Here is a 22,018-nt window from a genome sequence, read left to right on the forward strand (position 1 = left end):
TGGCTTCCCCCTCTGGCTGAAGGAAGGAGCGACGCCTGTCAGCTGCAGCCTTTCTCAGTGAGACGGGGGGCCTCTCCGTGCAAGAGGGAGTTCTAAGTGGACCGACTGTGTCCTGGGTGGTGTCCTTTCTAAAAGCAAAGGGGTTTTTAGCTCTCCCTGCAAACGGAGTGTGGTGTTCACCCATGCCTGAGCTAGCATACCGGCTTACTGCCACAAAACGCACACGGACAAATTCCCTCTCCTTCTTCCCAACGCGTTGTCCTGCCCCCTTCCTTGTGCCGCCTTTTACACTTGCGAGTTCTCTCTGCAAGCCAGTTGCACTCTCTAACCTGGTGGAACACTGTCTCCTTTTCTGGCTTATTTCCCTGTCTGCTTAGGGAGGTAAGTTGGCTCCCAAAGTGCTCTAAGAAGTGTTCAAGGCAGCGCAAGGTAAGCCCACAGGAGTACAGTAGTAGAAGAAAGGGGCAGATGGAGAGATGGGAGGCGGCAGCAAGGCCTCTCTTTTGGTGGCAGCGCAGTCAACATGGTTTGTGAAATCCTCTCTTCAGCTTGGAAACTTGTGCCTGTTACTGAGAAGCTTTTCCCAATAGGATTTTTCTCAGACCTCCTCTTACTCACCTGTGTGAGCAGCCTTGAACTCAGTGTACTGGGTTTTTTCCTGTTATTTATCTCATCCATACCTCTCTGTCACTTTTTGTTGGGGATCTCACGGGCATCAGAAAAGCAAAGGATTCTCCTTTGGCTCTGCTATGGGAGGAAAAACTGTCCTGAGTGCCCCTTTTTTAAGGAAAAGAGATACAGGTGATGCCTAGGAGATTTTTCCCTGCGTCTGATGAAACTAGTGTCAATCTCAAGAATATTTATGGCTGACATGAGTCTGTTTGGTCAATGTTTTTTTTTATTTACAGTGAAGAATGCCAGACCTGAGGGCTCACGTTACGAGCAGTCTGCTGCAGTTTCCAGAGGTGACTCTTGAGGCAGTTGGGGAAGAGGAGAGGAGCCGCAATTCTGTGCTGTGCGGGAAGTTTTCTAGAGGTGAGCATTTTCCTTTAAATTTGGACTTGGTATAAAGTTGTTATTGCCTGGAGGTTACCGGAAGCATCGGGTCATAGTATCAACTGTGCCAGGTCGGTGCTGTTAAGGTGCATCAGGCTTAGCGAGACCAAAAAGGATGCTTCAACGTATGCTAATATTAGAACATTGGTATAGTTAAACTTTGAAGTTATAACAACCTGCACCGATCTTGTGCAATTCAAATAGTTTACTTAAACATGCTGAGTCAGTGAGCCCTCCTCAATTTTTAATTACATAAGAAACAATTTTCAAAAAGGGAATAGTGGTGTTTTGGGCGGTATTTCTTTTCAGTGGCTCAAGCTCTATGACCATCGTAACATCGCGTGCAGAAATAGTTCTTCTAGGCTGTTACAGAGGCACCCCCCCTGCTTTTTCTTTTCTAGTCTGAATAAAAACAGAAGGAAGAGGATAACGCTGTTAAGTGCTGCAGCCATATTTCCAAAGTATCTACTAGGATGCAGATGAGTACCCCGGGAGAGCCGCTGAAAGCGGCTAAGCAGATTAGGTAGTGGACTTTGCAGGTGATCTGAAAGCAGAGCTGGGTGCCTGTCTGGATGTCTAGGATTCTGTTAAGAGCAGGTAGAATCTATGTACCTGACTGTAAAGGCTGTAATTGAGGCAACACTTCCTTGGAGCTTGAAGTAGTTCAGTGAAACAAAACACGTTGAATTCTTCGTGTGACCAGCACGTGTAAAAGTTTACATTTACTCATGCGGTGCCCGTTTTAAGAGAATGTCTTGTTGAGGTCCAAATCCCTGCCCAAAGTAGGCCTGTGTCAAGGACAATTAATCAACAAGGAATGAATTGGCTTAGATTTGTTATGTGGGAAGCCCGCCTGAAGATTTGCATTCCCATATGCATTTCGATGATTTCTAGCCAAACCAAGCCGAATGTGGTCTAAAGACTCTAGGTCAAGATATTGTAATCTTTATCCCAAACAATCCAGATTCTTCAGTGCAGGAATGACAGGTAGAAATGCAAAAGAATAAATAAGGCTGTTAATTTTAAGAGGTATGGCTTGAGGATTTCAGTGGGTGATTTAAGGAAGTGACCAGAACGAGGTAAGTCGGTCTTCCTCTGTTAGGTCCTTTTAGGGAAGGAAAGGGGCAGCGACTGTGATTTTTCAGTTGTTTTCAGTCTTCTCTTGGACATTTGCTTTAGCCAACTTTCTTTTCTCTTCCAGGGAGGAATGGCCTAGCGTGGTTGGCGCGTGGTCCTCAGCTTGAGGTAGTGAACTCTGTGACAGCAGAGCGGCTCTCTGCGCACCGTTTCAGTGGAGTAAAGAAACAGCCTCCCACTGTTCGTGTGGTGAAGGAGTTTTCCTGGCAGAAGAGAACTGGACTACTGGTTGGGTTGGAAGAAGCAGAGGGAAGTGTTCTCTGTCTGTATGACCTTGGAACATCACGAGTGGTGAAATCGGTTGTTCTTCCCGGAATGGTACGTACTTTTTAATTGGAGAAGCGAAGCTTTTATGTTATTAGGTGCTGCATGACCCTGTCTCAGGACAAGCTTTGGAGCGCCTCTTTGTAGGGGGTATTTCTTGTCTAGTGCATTAACGTACTGTCACTTGAGAGTATCCAGCTGAGAGAGCCTTGAGGTAAAATCTTGGGCACAATGGTACTGTTATCTTTTGAGTTTAGGGATAGTAAACCAAGTTTTCTAGTTTCATCATAGAGCACAAAGTTACCTGATTCTCCACTTCCACAAAAGGGCATTGAAAAATACCTTTTGTTTGGCACGAGTGAAAAAATAAATCACTACCCCTTAACAGGTCTGTAACAGAAATTTCTGAAATGCTTTTTTCTGTCAGAATGAAATTTCTGTCAGGAATTCCGTCTTTCAAAGATCTCGGTCTTCCATAGTTGTGCTGTAAATGACTTGGACCCTTTCCCATGAATCTCAGCCTAGCAAGCAGGTGACTTTAGAGCAGACCACAGTTTCTGTTTTGCTTGTTTGTAATGCTACAGTGTGCTTACTCGTCTCAAGCATTTGTATTGCGGTACTTTCTAAAGCGAGGAGTTGGGTTGGTGCTCCACTGGGTGCGTTTGCCTACCGTCTGGGTAAATCTGAGAGTTGTAGCTGGAAAGACAAGTTGTGTGCTGGCATAGGCGTATAATCAATAAGTAAATTATGTGTGTGAAAAAGGACGTAGCTTTATTAAGTTTTATTTCTGAAATCTAAGCAAGCTGGGAAGAAGAACAGGAAAGGGGAAGAAGGAACATGTCATGTATTGAGTCTGTGTCTACAGAAGTGTTTTGAAACCAAATAGAGTTATAAGTCTCAGTTGTATCAGGGAGTCTTTCCATACCACAAAAAGAGTGGTTGAGGAGAAAATATGACGAAGCCTTGGGGGGACAAGTTGGCTGTTGTGTGATGAAGGTTGTGAATTTGGGAATAAAGCCAAAGCTTATCTGAGTTTCTGCTCTTATGGCCTGAATGCTCTTGATTACAAACCTGTCTGGTCTGTTGCTTTCATTTCGCTTCCTATCTTTTTGCTCTGAGGTTAGGTGAGCATAGGCAGGACACAGGTGTTGCTGGTTGGACTGTTGACTTCTGTGGACAACAAAGTTATCCAGGTTAACAGCAACTTCAAGTAATTCCGGACCGAGGTGTCAAGCCATGAGTGTATTAATACAGGGTATGTGTAGTGACTGTATGACTGTCTTTTAGTGGAAGAGTAGGTGTGTAGTTGCTCAGAGAGAAAAGGAATGACTTAGAAAACGGAACTTATAAGCTTAGAAAGAATTTTGGCTTTTTTTTTTTGGTCACGGCAACAGCTCTTTTTACCCTCTGGATGATATACATGTGAAATGCAGCAGAAAACTGAAAATGTTAAAGGAGTCTTATTGGAATTGGTTTCTAGTAAAAGCAACTCTGAATTAAAAACATTAGTTCTGTTAAATGGGTTTATAATGGTTGTATGTTTCAGAAGTATGGAATGGTAATTTCCCAAGTTTTCCTGGTTTGTATGAGGCAGAGGGGTAGCATTTGGATCCTGTGAGCTGAGAAAAGTTTTCTGAGTTCATTCCCAGAATGAGTCGGCATTAGTCTAGGAGCATATGAAAAGCCTGTGCAGAGCGCAGTGGAAAACTAGGCCATTTCAGGAGCTTCTAGGTGGTAAATGGCAGTGTTAAAATCGGGAAACGTTGTTGGAAGACCGTATGTACAAATGGAGAAGATTCATTTGGCGCCAGTTGAACAACGGAAACAGTCTTAGAAGAGAAAGAAGTTGGAAGCGACACTTGAACTTTGGCTAATTGCGCAGCAAGCTGTGTAGCGTATTTCTGCTTCCCTCATAACAGTCCTCAAGACTTGGAGCAGCAAGAATTGGAACAATCAAAGCGCTTGCGATAGTCCTTCGAGTAGGAGAGAAGACTGGAAATTTGATTTGATTTAGAGGGAATCTGAAACAGGAAATGAGAGTGGTCTAAATTGCTCCGGGTGCTTCTAAGATTAGAATTCTCGTGAGCAAGATGAAAGGTAAATTGTGGAGCAGGTCGCCAGGCAGAGTAGTGGCAACAAGTGCTTGATAGGGGAGAGGAGAAACCTTTGGGGCTTTGGGGTTTGGTTATTTTTCCCCACCTCTGGGGGTAAAAATAGAAGATAAAAAATGGACTACCTTGTGAAGTTCACTCCCTTGCTTTATTTTCCTGTAACAGTTTGTTGTTGATGTAAAGCTTCCTGGTTGCATTTTGTGAGAGGGCTAAACGATAGCCTGTGTCCTTCTGTTGTATAGCTTCAGTGCAGGAGTCTTCCTGTGCTTGTGCTCTGCTCTGGCAGTGGGTATTGTCCTGGGACGTGTTGCAACACGTGCTGAAAAATCTGTCCTCACCTTGTAATAGAGGTGCATGCCGACTGCTTGGCATGTTAGAGAGCAGCGCGCGCTTCTTCCTTCCATAGTTCATTATTTCTAAGTAGGAAATGGAAGTTGGTAAGCTGTAATAATAGACTGCACCTTTTCAGCTGAAGTTAATTCCGTGAAATAGCTGTAGGAAATACAGTAAAGGGAAGGCAATAAGAGATTTTTGTACAGGGCTGTTTTCTTTTTCTTTTTCCTTGATAGAATCGGAAACCATGCTTTGTTTTTAAGTCTTATGCTCCTGTATTTACTTTCTTGTTTGTGATGTGCCAGTTCTGGCTTCCCTTTTGAATGATTTCGACTTGGGTTGTCAAACAGCTGAAATATTAACTTGTAGTTTTCCTGCAGGTAACTGCTATAGAGCCCATAACGAGTCACGGAGGAGCCAGTGTGAGCACTCAGCACCTTCATCAGAGCCTGCAATGGCTCTTTGGAGTGGCAGCAGTGGCTACAGATGTTGGTCATCTACTTCTGGTTGACCTTTGTTTGGATGATTTGTCTTGCAGTGAGAACGATATCGAAGCATTGGGTAAGCTTCAGTTTTTAAACATGAATTGAGGTGTAAGAAAATGTGTGTCTTTTAAAGAAGCAGTATGCATCCCGCTTTGAAGATACTAGTGTGCAGACATTTGTGAGTACTGACTGCAGGTGGCGGTCTGACATTGTATAGTCCTGAACTGATTAAAGCTAGGAGTGGCTGATTACTCCTCCTAGTGTTATAAATGCCCCCTCCCACCGAGATCGCTGTGTCACTATGGTTCTTGCCAGTGAGGTGTGGGAGTTTTACCATCTGAGTCGGTGCAGCTGCCTGGTAGGAAGTTGTGTCGGAGGTGCCCTATTTCTTGGGAACGTTCTTTGGCTCGTCTTAAGTGACTTGGGGCAAATTCTAGGCTTGTTTTCTAAAAAAAATCCAACTTGTCAAAACCCCTGCATTTGGATGAATGAAATCTCTGATTGGTGTATTCAGATTGCATCCACTGTTTCAACTATTACAACAGTGGCTTCAGGAGTTGGTGTCACTTCAAATAGCTTCACTGTGAGGCCCAAACTCCTGATGTATGGAGTCCAAGAGGAATTTGTCTATGAAGGTTACGCTTCTACTTGATTTTTGCCTACGAGTGAGAATGCGTGTCCGATCAGAGAGTTCTTATGTTCTTTGAAGACGTACAAAATGGAAATGGCAAAAAAAGTGCTGCATAAATTGGTATTTTGCCTGGGACGGTCTACTTAGATTATGGGTTTTGTGACGTCAGCGTATAAAATGCACGCTAAATGGCATCACGCATTCCTTGTTTTGTGTGTGTAGATCTGGAAGTTGTCACTAGAAGTCCTGCTCAAGTCCCACAGAGGAGAGAAGCTGTGACCAGAGAAGGGAGACGTCTCTGTTTTTATTTAGAAAATCCTTCCGGAACAGCAGTGTCAACGCTGTGCTACATAAGCAGAAGCAATCAGCTCGCTGTGGGTTTTTCAGACGGCTACCTGTCACTGTGGAACATGAAGACTTTGAAGAGGGAGTAAGTAGGCCTTTACCCTTGGCCACGCCTGGAGGGGCAGCGGTCTCCATTTTTTGCCTAAGGAAGTATGTGAATTTAAAGAGGACTTTTTCAGGGACTGAACCCAGTATGAGTACAATCTTGGAATGTGTAGAAATCCTCTTCTGCAATACCTTTTAAGTCACACCTGCATTAAGTGGATGGCCTTCTCCTGCGTGCACTGGGATTGTTTTCCTTATTGTGCCTGTGGATTGAGGAATTGTAACCCAAAGAAGCATGCTTTCCACGTCAAGCAGCTGGGATGCGATAGAGCCGATTTTTATCAGACAGTCTGTTCTACCAGTAGTATTCAGTGAAACCGTTGTTTCCCTGTGTGCGTATTTTGATGAAACTGATTTGAGGAACTCTTTTTCAGATCCAGTAACTGCACCTAGGGCATACTTTGAAAGGCTGAAGTATGTTAGTGGTGTGATTTTGGTGATGCTAGTCGTTAAAATGTGCAGGAGGAAACAAGTGAGAGACGAAAAATCAGTAGCTGATCTGTGTCTGAAAATATATTCTTTCCTCCACGTCAGCTTTGGCTGAAATCAGAGATTGACCCATTCCGAGGCAACGATGCATGTGAATGAAAGTTTGCTTGCAACACTTGGCGGTGAGAATAAGGGAGGTGTAAATTTATAAGTAAGAAAAATTAAGAGGTGATTTAAGATCTGCCAAAGAGCAATCTCACTTGAAATATTTGGCCAGCTTCAGACAGGGATTCACTTCAGCACATCTGCAGCGACTCACCAGAAGCTGTTGGATGCATAGCCAGTGGAGGAATAATTAGGTGGCAAGAATGGACTGTGAAGGTACCAATAAGATTCACAAGTCTGGAAGAAAAATGCTTTGTGTAGTCCAAGAAATGAGAAGCTACTTGTGTTTGGCACTGTTTTAAATTTGTTCAGAAGATATGCTGCATCTGAAGTTCAATATTGAAGTAGGCTACAACAGTAGGAGCAATCTTTTGCCTGGCTGCTGAAGTAATCCTTTATGATGTTCCTCCTCCTGAGGCAGAGGAGGACATAAGCCCAGGTTATTGCGTTTGCTGGACAGGAGTTTCCTCACCTCTTGACTGTTGCATATACAGTTGTCTCTTCCTTGACTCACTTGTTTGAGATGGAAGTATGACCTTCTGTACTTTGAGGATAAGCTCGTAAGGTCTTCTTTTCATGGAAGAAGCTGCTACCCTTCTACAAACAGTTAGGGCCGGTAGGCTCACCTTTTCTTTTTTCTTTTTCTTTTTTTCTTTTTCTTTTTTTTTTTTTTTTTAACGTTGTAGGCACCACTCTCAGCTTGAAGGAGGAAGGATTCCTGTCTATGCTGTCACTTTTCAAGAGCCTGAGAATGATCCTCTCAATTGTTGCTACTTGTGGGCTGTTCAGTCTACACAGGAAAGGTGAATAAACACTTCAGTGTCACTTCAGTGAGCCACTGAATTTTATTTTTTTTTTAATATGTTTGTCGGCATACAGTCGATACAGGTATATTTGTTTTGTTTCTTGAGCTATGCAGGAGATTCGGTCAGGTAGGGAAGGTTTTAAGCTGACAATGCCATTTTTACAGGCTTTAAGAGATGTGAAGAGGGACCCGGTAGTTCCCGCCTTCGGAAAGAAGGCAAAGCAACTGTGGCTGCATTTTTGCGCTTGCATTCTTAAATGATTTCCTTTTGTTTCTTGCTGACTGCTTCACGGTTTGTTTGATGCTCCCAGCATGGTATTAAAATACCGTTAAAAGCAGCTGAGGCTGCAGATCTAGAAGACTAAAGGTGCCGATACAACAGCCCGCTGCCCCTAAAGGAGGGCGGTGACAGTATTGGCGATTGCCTTGTGCCAGCTTCGGCAGTCGTGAGCCAGTGAGCCTTCGTGAGCCAGTTCAGCTCACCTGGAGGGAAGGATTCAGCAGAGAAGTCAACGGTTTCCTGCTGGATGACTGCATCACATCGGAATGCGGGAGGGTGCAGTGGGTGCAGGAGAGGGACCGGAACTTTGGTGGGAAGGGAAGGGGAGAAAGATCTCTCTCTCTTTCAGCATCATCTCAGCCGTTCCGAGAGCGACAGTCTTTTTAAGTTTGACTTTAAAGCAGTTGTGATCGAGACCTCTTGGCTGTGAAGAAGTCTATCCAACAAGTTTTAGTCCATGCAACGTATTAAAGCTTTCAAAATGTATGGTTAGCATTTGCCCTTGGAGCTTTTAGTGCCAAAATGTCCTCTTATGTATTTTAGTGGCTAAATGTGGCCAGTTACCGTGTTTTGGGAAGCGGTGTTTTTCTTGTCAGCAAGAGCGTGCTATTAAGAAAACGTCGGTCTAGAACTAATGAAATGATTATGAGGATTATAAAGCATCTTTTTAATCTAATTTCCTCATTGATACCCTTTTCAGCGAAGGTGATGCGCTGAGTTTACATCTGTTGCAGATAACATTTGGTGACAGAAAGTGCTTGGCATCAGGACAAGTCATGTATGAGGTAAGATGTGCACGCGTGTGAAAAGAAGAGTTATTTTCTGTGGGTGAGCATCAGCTGAGTTCGCAGGGCTAATATTGACCATCAAAATTCAGAGCTGACTGGAAAAAAAGTAGTCTTTTGCTGAGTCTTCTTGGGCCTGGCCTTTGTGCATGCTTTTTGAAAACAAGGCGTACAATTTTGTGCTGCAGTGTCGTGTGTTGCAACTAGATTCGTCTGCAAAGAGCCCCTATCAATTCAATTCCTGAAGAGGAAGCAGCTTTTACAAATAAAATTATTCTTAAACAGCAAATTGAGGGCATGTAGGAAGAAAAGACAGGGCCTCGAATAGCTTTGTTTAACCAACCTGCAGACTTGAATAAGCTTCCCTCTGTCTCCCTTTCTCCAAAGACGGTCATCTATACCTGTTTCTTCTTTGCTGATCTTTGGGTTTAGTTTCTTGGTTTCCTTTTGAGCTCTGTCAGCTGTACTTCACATGAAATGTACCTACAGCGTCTCTTACGTGTTGATGATCCTGAAACCTTGTAGCTGTAAAGATAACTTGTTCTTCTCTTTGGCTGGGTTACCTATTGAATCCACTCTCAGAGCCAGCAAAATATGTAAATACAGTAAACAGTGGGATGACTCGTTCAGAAGAGAATACAGCAATGTACAAGCTGGCTCCAAAGGTGGTGCGTTTAAAATGCAGGTGAGGTATCATTATATCTCTGGTATGTAACAGATATAGGGCGCATCTGTGTAATGTAGAATTCTATTCAGTAGTATGCTCGGAAGTCTTCCAAAACCTTTTTGAGGGGAAAGTAATCTTAATTCAGAGCAAGCCTTTCCTCCTATTTTGATCCTTTGTCTTGCATATTCTCAACAGGACAAACCCCAAAAGGTGCATTAGGCCAGGATCTGTACTCTACCGTGGGCACTTTTAGTCCCAGAACACTTCCTTGGAATCACAGCTTGGTCGGTACCACATGACTGTCTGCCTACACGGCTGTCTGAGACAAGTTTCTTTCCATCCTCAGTGGCAGAAAAGCGTCTACTTTCATATCGGAGTGTGACCAGTGCATCTCATTTGAAAACTCTCTTCCTGTTTTACTGGTCAATAAAGTCCCTCCTTCATCACTTCCATACAATGGAGTTCCTTAAGTGGGATTTGCTTGCCCCAGTGTGGGAAGTTTCAAATAGACTGCTTTGCTTCAGAAGTTGTCTTAGGCAGGAATTGTTTTGGTATTATTTTGCCCTTTCCCTCTGCGCCCTCTTTGTGGAGGACCGGCTCTTCATATATGAACGAAAGTCTAAATTTCTAGCTCTTAAAATTAGTCTCTGACAGGTTTCTGGAGTTTTAGTACTTTACCTGATGAAACTGTCTTTTGGAGTGGTGGATGTCTCGTTCAGGACAACATCTTTTATTAAAATTGGGTGTAGTGATCATTCATTCTGTACCAAAAATGAGGCTCTTTGCCTATGCTTCACATCAGTTTTTCAAAGAGATGGTTTTCATTTTCCTCATCTCCTCTGCACGTCTGTTATTTTTTTTAGGAGTGAAAACCATAATTTTTTGTAATTATTACTGGTTTTAGACAGCCTTGATATTTATTTGAAACATTTCCTGGAACTATGAAGAGAAAGCTTGCCTCTTCTCAGGTGAATTAGATGTATGTTATGAGATCATATGGGAATGTGTTGTTTCATGCTAATTTAGGAAAGTTTTAGGAAACTTGGGTAGAACGTGGTGTGATCCGTTTCTGGGTTGGCTTTTGTTTGGTGGTGGTGGATTTTTGTTGTTTTTTTGTTTGGTGTCCACAGTACGCCCAGTCTTGCACCGTACAGCAGACAGTTCGAAGCAATGCTGTGTTTGGAAAGACGGTTCATTTTAGTTAATGCTTACTTAGCAACTGGTGGCATCAGGGGATGAACACAATCCTGCCGGGGTTTCAGTGTATCTCAAAGCAGTTTGCTTACTCTGTAGTGCTTTGTGATCCTAAATGCCTTGGCCACGTGCATCCCATGTCCTCTCTGTTTTCCTCTTTTGCTGTTGGCTGTGCTCGGTGAAGGACCTGAGGGCCATTCACCCATTTCACCCAATTCACCCATTAATCAGTCTCTGACAAGATGAGAAGAGGAGGTGGCAGGAGCTTATGTGGTTTGAAAGAAGATTGTTCATCAGTAAGAAGTTCTCGTAGTTCCCAGCGAGGGATGTGCGTTCACTCTGGCGATGTGCCTCTAGATCATACCTCTCGACAGAGCTTTAGCTGCTGCGATGGCGTGACTTCTCTGACTTCATCAGTTCTGTGACCAAGACACGGAGGAAAGAGCTTTGTGTGCATGCGTGCTGCGTTATTTCAGATATCTCTTTGTAGATATATATTTAGGTTTATAAAGAAACCTTGACATTGCAAGGAAGTCTGCAAAACACATTTAGATCTGAATGATGTTAGGGAAATGCTAGAGTTTGAAAACGTGCCTGGTCTGTACCGCCAAACTTAGCTGTTGGGGTTTGACACTGAATTCTCTTGCATGTCATTTGTAGTTTCTATTTATTGTCACAAATAAGCTCATGGGAAATATACACGGTAAAATATGCTTATTATATGAGATATAGAGTGTCTTTCATATTTAGCTATAATGTATGTTTTTATCTCAAAATGACCCTTTGTCTCTTCTGTTGTTTCCCCAGGGTTTGAAAAACTGTGACGAGAGGTACACTTTAGATCTCACGGGAGGAGTCTTTCCCTTGAGAGGGCAGATCAGCAGTATTAAACTACTCAGCTGTCAGACCGTAGAAAAATTTCTCAGCCCTGTTGACAGAGAGGATAGCATTATTGAAGGTTTGTTCTGATGCCTGTGTTTGATTATTTTAAAATACGTGGGTTTGGAATGTAAGCAATGGATGCTGTTCTGGCCACAGGGTCTGAAAGCCTTAAATATCTGTACAGACTGGATTGTTGGGATTATTGAAAAAGACAAACCGTGTGCTTAAGTTATGTGAGACTTCTTTAAGGTAAAAACTAGGTGAGTTTTCACGCTTGCTGACATGCTCTAGCGATGTATGGTGGGGTCATCTGTATACTGCTGGTCAGGCATTTTATTCCTTCAGCTGTCACCTTGGAACAATAAGATCATTCTCTCCACTGCTTTGGAATGTTATCTGAATCTCTTTTTGCCCTGTTCAAACCTGTTTGCGTGTCTACTTCCAGATGGTAGTCCCTCACAGGTGGTGTTCCCCAGGGCTCAGTACTGGGGCCTGATGTCTTTAATACCTACCTTTATTAATGATCTGGACAGGGGAATGGAGCGCAGCCTCAAGAATTTTTCAGAGGACACCAAGCTGAGTGGGAGCCTTGATCCGCTTGAGGGTAGGAAGGCTCCACAGAGGGATGTGGACAGGCTGGCTGGCTGGACTGAGGCCAACGGTCTGAGGTCCAACAAAGGCCAAGTGCCAGATCCTACGCTTGTGTCATAACAACCCCATGCAACAGTACAAGCTTGGGGAAGAAGTTCTCAGGATCACAGCCATCGAGGGGAGAGAGAGCACTTCACAGCAAAGTTTCTAATTGATATCGAATGTGATGTTCGTTGTATGAAATCGACTTGTTGGCCAGGTCGGGTCAAGTGCCCGGGTGTCGCTCCTCTATGATTCTAAGAGTGGCTGGAAAGCTGCCTGGTGGAAAAGGACCTGGGGGTGCTGGTCGACAGGCAGCTGAATAGGAGCCGACAGTGTGCCCAGGTGGCCAAGAAGAGCAATAGCATCCTGGCATGTCTTAGAAATAGTGTGACCGGCAGGAGTCGGGAAGGGATTGTCCTGCTGTACTCGGCACTGGTGAGGCCACAGCTTGAAGACCGTGTTCAGTTTTGGGCCCCTCCCTGGAAGAAAGACCTTGAGGTGCTGGAGCATGTCCAAAGAAGGGCAATGAAGCTGGTGAGAGGTGGAGAGCACAAGTCTTGCGATGAGCGGCTGAGGGAACCGGGGTTGTTTAGCCTGCAGAAAAGAAGGCTGAGGGGAGAGCTTCTTGCTCTCTTCAGCTACCTGAAAGGAGGCTGTAGTGAGGTGGGGGTCAGTCTCTTGTCCCAAGTAACAGGATGAGAGGAAATGAGCTCAAGTTGTGCCAGGTCTGGTTTAGAATGAGTATTAGAAACAAATTCTTCACGGGAAAGGTTGTAAAGCGTTGGAACAGGCTGCCCGGGGAAATGGTTGAGTCACCATCCCTGGAGGTACGTAAGAGACCTGTCGCTGTTAGGTTAATGGTTGGACTCAACGATCTTAAGGGGCTTTGATCTTAAGGGTCTTCATCTGAAATGCCTTTGGATTAAGAGAACTGGTGTTGTGTGTGTAAGTGTGGAGGTGTGAATGTTGTGAATAGTTTATGTTAAAATCTCTATTCCAATTTCTGGTTTGTCAGGGTTTCTTTGTTTATTTGGTGTGATAATTGTGGTCTTTCGTTTGGAATATGCATGGAAAGGAGCTATTCTTAAAACTCGTCATTGAGTCAAAGCTGGAAGTGAATAATGCCAGCTGTGTGAGACAAGCATATACGATCGAAAAGTGGTGTTTTAAAAATATCGGATCTACCCTATTTTCTGCAAATAAAACAATGTCTTCTCTTTTACAGCAATATATCCTGACATCAGTGTAGCAGTCTTCAGTTGGCAAGTGCAAACATACGGTCAAGGCAAACCATCTACTTATTTGGGCGTATTTGACATTAACAGCTGGTATCATGCTCAAATGCCAGACTCGCTAAGGTAGATTTTTATTAAGTTGCTTTCAATATCCCTGCAAATAATTCATTTGAATGTCGGCGTTTAGCTGACGCCCTTGTTTTCTTTAAGGCCAGAAGAGTTCCTTCATGATTGCCCCTATTTTGCTTTGTGGTCACTGGAGACTGTGACAAGCATGACTTCTCCCGAGCTCCTTTTGGATATTCTGGTACATGAGCGCAGTCTACGTCGGGAAGTTCCTCCTTTTTATCCACCACCGGAGCAGTTTTTTAATCCGAGTGCCTGTACTTTTGGTAGGTATTTCAGTGCTTTTAAGAGCGATAAGCTTAAAATGAGATGCTATTTCTCGGTTCTCTTGTTCATTGTCTGTCACACAAAAACCAAACCCAACCCCCCACACCCCCAACCCAACTCTGATGACGTTGTACTAACGAGGTATTTCCTCTTGTGAAATATATCTGGCAGTCTGCGGAGTTTTGCTGCTTTTGTGACGTAGCCTGTGAAGTGGTGCTGGTTATAGAAGGAAATGACTTGGAACTGAAGCTCAAAGTACTCAGTTCTATCTTTCCAGATACTGCTATGTAAACAATGTAAACTGGTCATAACATAACTGAGAGAGTCTGGAAGGTTGTCAAACGTTTGTTGTTTCTGCAGATGGCACGTGCTTGCTGAACTCCGGAGTTGTTCACGTGACTTGCACCAGCTTCCAGAAGGAGGTGACCTTTTATTCTGTCTCTGTTGAGAATGTCACGAGGTGGACATTTTCTAAGCTTTCTGTTGCACTGCTTTCAGTGTCTGAGACCATTTAATGCTCCTCCTGCCCATCCACACGCGTAATTGCAATTGTAGCCTGTCACCAGATTTATGCAAATGCTCATGCTTTAGGTCCGCTCTTGGGACTGTAAAACCACCACGGTCTCCTGTGGAAGCATGATCAGGGATTGGATGTCTAGAAAGGAATGCAATGTTGCTCTAGGAGCAAGAACAGAAATGTTGTGGAAGTCGGGGAAAGCTGTTACTTCTTTACGAGCCATCGGTCAAACTGCCTGCATAGTCTTGAGTTAGAGTTTTTATCCCCGATTAACTTGAAAAAAGGGAGCCAGACTGGAGAAAATGAGAAATTACTTAACTGTTTGAGAAGAACGGAAACTTTTTTTCTCCCAAACTTGGCCCAATTGCAACTTCCGAGCCACTGCCCAGATTGTGACAAATAATGTTGACTTAAGTTTCAGCTCGCTAAATATTTCCAACATAGATCAGCTTCTGCACAAACAAGCATCGAAAGGATCTTCCAAAGCGTGGTTTACAGTTGTGTGTTAGTTTAGCTGCTATAGAATGCATTTTGTGTCAGTGGTCAGGGAAAAAGCAAGGCGTGTGTATCGAGAGAGAAGCTAGAAAATACTTAATCATTGCAAGGGCTGCTCTTTTCTTTCACGGGATTTTTAAAATAAACTGTAACTGTTAGTTTGGCTGCCGTCTTTAAGACTCGGCATAGTAACGCTTACTCAGATGGCTAAGCCAAAGCACATTCCTGATGCAGGCTTTCTGACAGTTTAAGGGGACGTTTCTATAATTTCTCTTAGCGGTTACCCAGGCCCTTAGTGACCGACTAACAATGCGGCCTTTATGAGTAGTTTTGGATTGATGTTTCAGACCTTGAATTTTTTGAAGAAATCTGTCCCTTCAATGACTGAAGCCATTGGTGAGAGCTACCACAGGTGTCTGGTAGCTGGCTTGCTGTCTCCAAGACTCGTCGATGTCCAGCCATCCAGTTTGAGCCAGGTGAGCGCATATGAGGGAATCAAGGGGGAGATACGGCCCTCTGGTTTGGCGGGGCTGGAGAGGCTACAAGACATGATAACGTGGTTTTCGTATTATTTGCCAGTTGCCCTGAAATACGAGTGTTGGCTGGAGTTAGCAGAAGAAATAGTATGCTTAGCCGCAAACTACGGAGTTTGACTGGGAACAGCCCTAAGAGATTTGTCTTTAGAGACCCGTCTCTTAATTCTGGGCCACAGACATGCACAAGGAAGCGTGCGCTCAGTGCTGGTCACGCGCAACATCAAGCCTCTTTCCCTCAGAGCAACCTTCATCCCCATCAGTTTCTCGAAGCATGAAGTTTAGTGCAGTAGCTGACGATGGGGGTGTCTCGCTGGGATGCGAGCTGTTGCAAACGTCAGCTTGCTGCACTACACACGACCGTTTGCTTCCAAGGAAGAGAGCTGTGGTAAAGGATTACTGGTGTCAGGTGAAAGCAGATCTTCACCTCTGCGGCCTTTGCCTCGTGCTACAGTAGCCCAACGTACTCCTCTTAGACTGCCCTCTTGTTGCTGCAACACCATCATCACCTTTATCTCATGACGCTCACTGCCTTCTGTCTCCTTTATCTCGCCATAGTGACTTCACCCCCTCTGTCACAGGTTTTCCTTTGGCACCGACCGTTCTCTCTCATCTGAAGAGCTTCATGAGAGATGGAGTCTTTGTGATGAACAGCCCGTCTGTTTTTTAATAGCCTTTGCTGGATTGTGACTGTGCCGTTCGGAGACTTGTTATGCATTTGAGCAGGGATTCCTTTGGAATGTTAGTGAGACAAATTGCAGCAGTAGGGTCGAGAAGCTTGGTTTGCAGTTTTGTTTGCCGCTGTGAATAGCATTTGGTGTGTTTCCTTGCCTGCAACCAGTTTTCAGAAAAAGATGGAAATATCACATGTGTGTTCCACTGTGTAGAAATCCCTTGGAATGTAACGATTTTGCCTAGAAGGGAAAGATACTTTTAAATGTCTTTAAAAAAAAACCAACTAAACAAAACCCCCAAAAGAGCAAAGTAAAAGTTTGTGGAGGAACCTTTCACCCTTCCTGCACTCCTGATGGCAACCTTACACGCACGGAATGCGTAATGGGTAGTGGCAGAGGATGTTACAGAAAAGAGCTAATTGGAAGTCAGTGCATGAAGCCTGTACTGCAGAGGCATGGATCTAAAGATCAGAATTAGCCTTCAGTAAGTTGAAATGTCAGAGGAAAAGTTACTGTGCTCCTCAGACCAAGGAGCAGTCCAGCCTGTGGCTCAAATTAAGACAAAGAGTGTGGAATGACTCGCGTGTCTCCGAATTGACTTTGTGATGTCTGACTGAGTATACAGCTAGAAACAAACATTCACCGTTGATGGTTCAGGTGCTGAAAGTAAGTAAGATTCTCATTTTATTCTGTCTGTTATGTTTAGGAGGAGCAGGTGGAAGCAGTATTGTCAGCTGCTGTCCAGACAGGTTCTGCAGAACTTCTGAGAGGATGCATTAAACGTTGGACATCTGAAGGTAATACTTCTTGCCTTCTTTTAAGGTGACGTATTTTTTGAGTTTGAAATTTTTGATTCATTTCTTTTTTGTTCTCTTTTTTTCTAAAGTTGCCAGAAGTTCTGCAGTAGCCCAATCTGGCAAGATCCTTCCTCGAATTGAAAGGAAGCGGGCTGTTGAGAGAGCCAAGCCTTACCGTTTGCCTTCATTGGTATTAAGAGAAGGTAACTTTTAGGAGAGGGAATATAGCGGACAACTCACTGTCACTTTGATTACACAAGGCTGATATGTTTCCCTTCTTGCTTTACAGACTCAAGACCAAAGCCATTATCAACAATAACGAAACAAGCTCATGTGGGAAATGTGTGTAAAAGAGAAAACTTCCTCAGTCACGTATTGGCCAATATCAGAAAATTCTGGGAAGGAAATGAGCAGAAACCCAGTTTCTCCCAACGCGATGGGTAAGCAGCCTTTTGTCACAGTCTTGAGCTACATGTGTGGAGAGAGAGAAAAATCCATTTGCATTATGTGAGTGTTTTGGAGGGAAGGTGCACCTGCACAAAACTTTGGCTTTTTTGCACGTACAATATAGAACACTTGAGAAACTGTCCTTCATAAGGAGTATTTAGAGAGAGAGTTCTGCTATGAAAATCTCACTTATGCAAATACATTTAGATATATGAATATATACACACACACATACATAGCACATTGCCATTATGGTGAATGTGTTTACAGAATTTAAGATGGCTGACACAAAAACTTTGATTACCACTAAGGTACCGTTGTACAGATTTTGATAGACTTGCTCGTGGGATCGAAGAGTAATCTTTTACCACTTCCTGCCCAGTTGCTGCTTCGTTTCTGTCTTTTTTACATCAACTTAAGCAGAATTCTAATGAGCAGGAAAGAGGCTTGCGGTTGTCCGATGATTTTCCTACGGGTGGCACGGTCAAATAAACTTGAATTCTGGTATGTGTGGACTTCAGGGGAATGGGAGTCAGTTACATTTTCCTTGTAATTCTAGTCCTAGAGCTACAGAACCGCCAGCCACAACATCAACTCCCCGTGATGCAGAGTTGTGCGATGCGTTTGCTGGGACACCAATTACAAAATCTTCACAAAAATGTTCCAGGAATAGTGGATCTAGCATGAATTTTTCCAAAAGGTGTTGCTTCTCGTATGTGGATGGATGGATGTGTGTGTGTAGACTTTCTGTGTTTTCCAAGTGCTTGCATTCTGCTTTGTCTCTGTGAAAGAAAAGGTCAACTTGGGCGCGCAAGTGAGGGGAGAATGTGAAGTGGTGCCAGTGTTGCAATGTAGATGATATTTCTTCTGGCGTGAGACTGACCTGACTTGCGCAATTTGCAAGGGATTCCTCTCTCCTCAGTGGCAGTGGTTTGGGAAATTAAGCATGAGATGTACCAAAATACTTGAGAAACTAGAAGATGCCTGTAGCTTGTTCTTGGGCCTGATACATCACCTGAACAGGGAGGGTTCACCTGTATTTCTTGTTCCTGGAATGTTTTTGTTATGTGTCGTGTCAGATTTCTTGACCGCAGCGTGATTTTTTCCCCCCATTTATTTATTACTTTTAATCTTTTAAATTGTGAATCTTCCAGATTGCTGGATTTGGTGGGCCGTCCCGTTCCTTCGTGTTCTCCCGTGCGGGCTTGTAGCTGGCAGTTCCCATGCAGACCACCTACTTCATCTGTGGCATCCAGCCCCTTTGGATCAAATATGTGTGGTCCCATCTCACACAAGAAATTCGCGGGAGCATCAGAGCTGAATGTACCTGAGACTCCTCCTGTGGTTAAGGTTTGTATTTTAAAAAAGCCAGCAACAACAACCGACCACACCAGACGCCGGTAAACTTGGTGTGAAATGAAACCACCAAAGAATTTAACGGAAACACTGTTGCGTTCACCTTGTGGAATATTTTCAGTGTGCGCGTGAGTATTGCATATACAGTCCTTTTGGAAGCAGCGCGTTAGGACCAGTCTTGAAGAGGGGAAGCTTAGCTCTAACTAAATTGCCGTGTGCCCATTGTCCCATAGCTTTGGGAAATACACTTCTTTATATTGCATGGAAGAAAGTGAGTTAACACTGGCATGTGGTCAGTACTCATTCAGGAAATCGCCTTGAGGAGAAGTGTATGGATTTCCCCAAGAATGTAGGCAGGAAGCAGCTGAAGTTGAAGGAAATATTCCTTTTCCGCAGGAAGAAATAACTGTTTCTAACAATTTTCCTAAAACTGAGGAAATTAATGTAAGTCAGCTATGTTCCCATTTTCGACAAAACAGAAAAACTCTTTGCAAATGGAGGACAGTCCTGTCTTAGTGACAATTGGAAGGCACCCAAAACGGTCTCAGTTTCTTTAGCTGGTGAACGCAAGTTAAAGCCTCATTACATAAGGGCAGTTCTGTTTTTCTCCTATGCGTTTTGTGGACCTCTAACACCGAATAGAACCCGTCAAGACTGGGGCCTTTGAGGGCTGTAGTAGGAAAAACAAAAGTGCCTAAACTATTTTTTAAAATAACCATACATTCGTTTGGTTTGTTAGAACTTAAAAGTTTCTTGTTTGACTTAATAAAAGAAGTCGTTTAATTGTTAAAGACAACACAAAAAGTTGGGGAGTGCAGCTTTTCGATACTGGGGGCCGTTTACCAAATGACAAAATGCTGTGGGAACCAAACTCATTGTCGGAATGATTTAGGTGCTGAGATCGTTTACTCTCTGTTCCTTATTAACATAAACAGAATTCCCCGTAATGAGTTAATTTCAGCATCAAGATATTTCAAGCTACTTAAAAGTCTTTTTTTTTTTTTCTTAAACTACATTTTTTACCATCTGAACTTTGTAAAATATGAATTTTGAAAGGTTGTTCACATGGACTGAAAATTAGAACTAGTGATTCTCCAGTTGTCCCAGGTTCTTCCCCATTGTTCTCACTTCTGCTGGCGCTGATGAGTTCTTCAGAAGACATCCGCCATGAATCGTTAGTAACAGTTAGGAGTGAAATGCAAACTGAAGGGAAGGCGTACCACAAATAGATCGGTCTTAAGTAAGAGAAAGTGCTTTTCAGTGTCCCACATTTGAGATGAAGTTAAATGGGCAGTCACTTATTTAGCTGTCTCGGCTTTGGGATTTAGGATGACACTGTAGAGAAGAGGGTTACAGACTTGGGAATACGTAAATCCCTTATGGTGTAGACGGGAAATTTGTGATGGGAAGAAGGCAGCGGGTACATGAGACGGTCACAAAGCTTCTGCAGTCATTCGTGTGGCAGTACGGGGAAGGTTTTTCTGCTTTCGTTATAACTGTTTTGTCCTGATTTAGATGTAAACACCTGCTTTTGGCTCGTCTGCCTTCACTGAATTGAGGACAAAGTAGTCACTGCTCTCTTGTTTGTAGATTTGTAAGCATGAAAGGAAAGCTTATGGCAGACTAGTATGTCTTGAGTTTAGTTGTGAAGCATGGTGTGTTGCTATCATAGGATGCTTTGGCAACTTTGGACAAGGCAGGAGGCAAGAAAACGAGCCGGTTCTATGGAGACTGCTGCAGAGGGGCTTCTTCCTTCTGCCATCGTTGGCTAGCACGATAACGTAGAGGGCTGGGCAAAGGTGCTTACACAGGGGTTAAATTCTCTTGAGCATCGGAGTCACTGGAAATAAGTCACAGATACTACTTTTGTTCTCACCATAAAAGCCTGAGTATCTCACTCAGGATCGCCAGATCTGAGGATCTAGAAGGAAAGAAGAATTGCTCGGTACAGGGAACTAGAAAGCACGAGGTGGAGGTAGTTAAAATATACGTGTTGTCTCGTGTAATCCAAGTGATTCCTGAAAGCGCAGTGTCGAGATGCCAAATGTGATACCTGGCCAGTTTGGCGCAGTGTTGCGGTCACACCTCTCATGACTGAAACTTCAGACGTTGGGGACATTTTGCCCCATTAGGTGCAGAGTCGGTCACTCCGTGTGGGTTAGTAATCGGTCCAGAAGGTACTGCAATGGGATGATTACTGGCAGTTGTGTATGCAGCTTGTATTGTAAAGCCGCTCACTTTGTCCACGAGTGGGGACAAATCGTTACTCGTGAAGAGGAACACCAGAAATGGAGCACTGAATGCTCTCTTCTATCCCTTCAACACATGAACTGTTATCTGTAGCAGAGAGTACCTTGTACGTGTCTTAACTTTTTACACCCAGTGGTGATCTGAAAGGAAAAGCAGCATTTCACTGTCCTCGGTTTCATCTAGCTCGACTTGAAGTTAGTCTGTTTGGTAATGAATATTGCCTTAACGGACCTTTTTTAACTTCAGGGGATTGAAGATAGTGCAGCACTGGGAGCATCTCCGTGTCAAGGAATGGGCCAGATTGACACTGCTCATGAGATAAAAATGGCAGTCACTCCCAGAAGAAGTGCAAGAAAACGGAAAAACCTTAAGGTACAATTTGCTGAAAATACAGTCAGGGATGAAGAGGCGCAGCCTAGTGACCAACCTCTCTTAGCTGGGGAAGCAGACCATCCTGGGCAGCTTCAGGATTTAGACCCGGACTTGTCTTCCCAACCTGTCTTTTTGCCCCCTCTTTTGAGGTCAAGGGAAAAAAATGTGTCTAGCATTTCCCGAATTGTGAAAGAACCAGTAAGCAAACCTCTGGTTGTCTCACGTTCTTGATTTTTGCTCTCTACCGCTTTTTCAAATCATACTTAGCAAGGCCTTGCCTTTTTCCTTGAAAGTATATCGAAAGAGAGCTTGAAATTAATCAGCTAAATGATTTGATTATTTTTTTCCTTCATGGAAACTAGTGACAAAAATCACCGCTGAATCTGTGTAAGTCAAGAATTAGGAAGCGTTGCTTTGCCTTTAACAAAAGGCAGAGTAGCTTTCTTTAAACTTACTTGGTGGGCTACCTCTTAATTGCAGACTTTCAGCTTGTAGGATGGTAGGAGAATTTGAGAGGGAAGGTTTGTTTTTGTGGAGAGAAACTGTCATGCTTTTGGGAATCACTCTGTCATGACTTCTTCATGAAAGAAACATTCATTTGTGTTCTGTAGAAGTGTAAGAACTTGTGCACGAGTAATGTTT

At 43.6% G+C, this 22,018-nt stretch overlaps 1 protein-coding gene across 1 annotated transcript; it reads left to right on the forward strand.

The window, feature by feature from the left end:
* Positions 1-884: 884 nt before the first annotated feature.
* LOC309685238 (protein ELYS-like) lies at positions 885-21,767 on the forward strand (the record flags this gene model as incomplete). The annotated part of the gene is made up of 13 exons (XM_082501043.1): positions 885-1,035; positions 2,258-2,511; positions 5,282-5,462; positions 6,240-6,447; positions 7,748-7,864; positions 8,847-8,931; positions 11,600-11,750; positions 13,533-13,665; positions 13,753-13,934; positions 14,296-14,357; positions 15,295-15,423; positions 16,861-16,951; positions 21,739-21,767. The coding sequence occupies exons 1-13, from the start codon at positions 915-917 to the stop codon at positions 21,765-21,767; spliced, it is 1,743 nt and encodes a 580-aa protein (XP_082357169.1). The 5' UTR covers positions 885-914.
* Positions 21,768-22,018: the final 251 nt, after the last annotated feature.

The sequence above is a fragment of the Vanellus vanellus genome (genome assembly GCF_965231255.1).
Source record: "Vanellus vanellus genome assembly, contig: HAP1_SCAFFOLD_36, whole genome shotgun sequence".
In the NCBI taxonomy this organism is placed as follows: Eukaryota; Metazoa; Chordata; class Aves; order Charadriiformes; family Charadriidae; genus Vanellus; species Vanellus vanellus.